Source organism: Phaseolus vulgaris, chromosome 2 (assembly GCF_051622355.1).
Source record: "Phaseolus vulgaris cultivar YP4 chromosome 2, ASM5162235v1, whole genome shotgun sequence".
NCBI lineage: Eukaryota > Viridiplantae > Streptophyta > Magnoliopsida > Fabales > Fabaceae > Phaseolus > Phaseolus vulgaris.
Genome location: NC_143499.1, coordinates 13,993,370 through 13,995,078, shown reverse-complemented (window position 1 = coordinate 13,995,078; position 1,709 = coordinate 13,993,370). Strand labels below are relative to the sequence as shown.

General features: G+C 44.2%; 1 protein-coding gene across 1 annotated transcript; it reads right to left on the bottom strand.

The window, feature by feature from the left end:
• Nucleotides 1-1,709, bottom strand: EMB93 (Mitochondrial transcription termination factor family protein). The gene has a single exon (XM_068612149.2). It carries the CDS (start codon nt 1,664-1,666, stop codon nt 812-814), a length of 855 nt encoding a protein of 284 aa, XP_068468250.1. The 5' UTR covers nt 1,667-1,709; the 3' UTR covers nt 1-811.

The following is a 1,709-nucleotide window of genomic DNA, read 5'->3' as shown; positions in this document are numbered from 1 at the left end:
TCAATTATATATGTATAAAAAATTAAGTTGTATGCAATTAAAAATAAAATACATAAAAGTTGGCATAATGTTATCTAAAAATTCAATTGGCTGGAGGCTAGCCAAAGATGAAAGTAGATGCAGGATTGAGCTGCAACCACAACAGTTATTGTGGACGCAATAGCGGATCCTTGAAATTCAGAGTATTGCAGCTTTAGCGGCTATTTAAACCACACTGATCACTGCACATTTTATATCAGTCACTATAATTCAGCAAAACCAACTTCACTCACCTTAACATTGTTAGAAATTGCAGACAAAAGCAACTGCATTTACAACCAATTAATGTTTTAGGTAGCAGTTGCGATCCTTGATATTAGGAAATTATAGACAAATGGGGCTGCAATAGCGGTATACGGTCATGGTAATCCAAAAAATCTTGATGTTGCAGCTGAAATAGCGGAACATTTTTGAAAACCTTGTCAACAATAGCCACTTACTACAACCGTTGTCCTACCTAAACCCTCCTAAATCTCAAAGAACATACATCCTTATTATTATTTTCCATCACCAAAATCTCCTTTTCTCTGAATCACAATCAGCTTCTTCTCTACATTATTTTAACAGATTGCCCATATGTTTATCAGTATCAACCACGATACTTTAGTCTTTAGCAAAACCAACATCCAGGGTTTAAATTGCGGTCACCATCATGATTTCAGTTTCATCACACTCAACATTGTGGAAAATTGCAGACAAATGTGGGTGACCCTAAAACCCTTGATGTTTTAACTAAAATGGTTTAAACCTTCCCAACAACAACAACAAACTACTACAAGTATTGTCCTACTCCAAACTCAAGAGTCTTAAACCTCAATTCAAGCAACCTAGCATTAAACCCGCCATCACTAACCTTCAACATATCTTCCAACGGCATCGACACGCCAAGCTGCCTCAGCCTCCCGAATCTCGGCTTAATCCTCCGTTCCAAGCTAAAAGAAAAATACTGAGGAAACCTCTTGAGCTCAGCAACATCCCCATTCATCTCCTTCAAGAAAAATTCCACCTTGGGCACCAAATTCTTCTTCACGCTTAAAGTCAACAACCCAGGGGACCTGACGACCATGTTGCAAACCTCGATGTGGGTGAACCCCAAACTCTTCAAAAACTCCAACTTGGGCAAAATGGTGTCCTCCACGCTTGATACGAGGAGCAGGGTAGTCTGGCACGTGAGGGAGTGGGGCCCACAGAAACCTAGTTCCCTGAGAAGTAGCAGTGTGGGACGCAATTGGTTATCGACGCTGGAAACAAGTAATCTGGGGCAGCGGAGGATGCAGAGGTGGACGTCGGGGAAGGGGATTCGGACCTCATGGAGGAGGAAGTCAAGGAGGGGATAGAGTTGGGAGTAGGGGTCGCACGTGAGGAGCACAGGGTGCATGTCGAGGATGCGACCCATGGCGGTGCGTGGAACTCCGAGGGAGTAGAGGCAGCGCGTGACGGATTCGAGGACGGCGAGAGGGGAGGAGCGGAGTATGGGGTTTAAGTGGAAGGCCTTCTCCGGCTTCACTTTGAGGGCTTTAAGGTAGCGCACCTTTTCGTTGAATACGATGCCGCGGTCCAATGTTGCTGGAGGTTTGAGGTGGCAAGAAAACTGGGAGTTTGTTGGAAATAGTTGGAGTATCGCCATGTCGAGTGGATGACGATGAAGATGTTTGTGACTTGGCGCGGTT

What these genes read in the sequence shown, in the direction of transcription:
- EMB93 (XM_068612149.2), bottom strand. Translation starts at nt 1,666, where the DNA reads ATGGCGATACTCCAACTATTTCCAACAAACTCCCAGTTTTCTTGCCAC.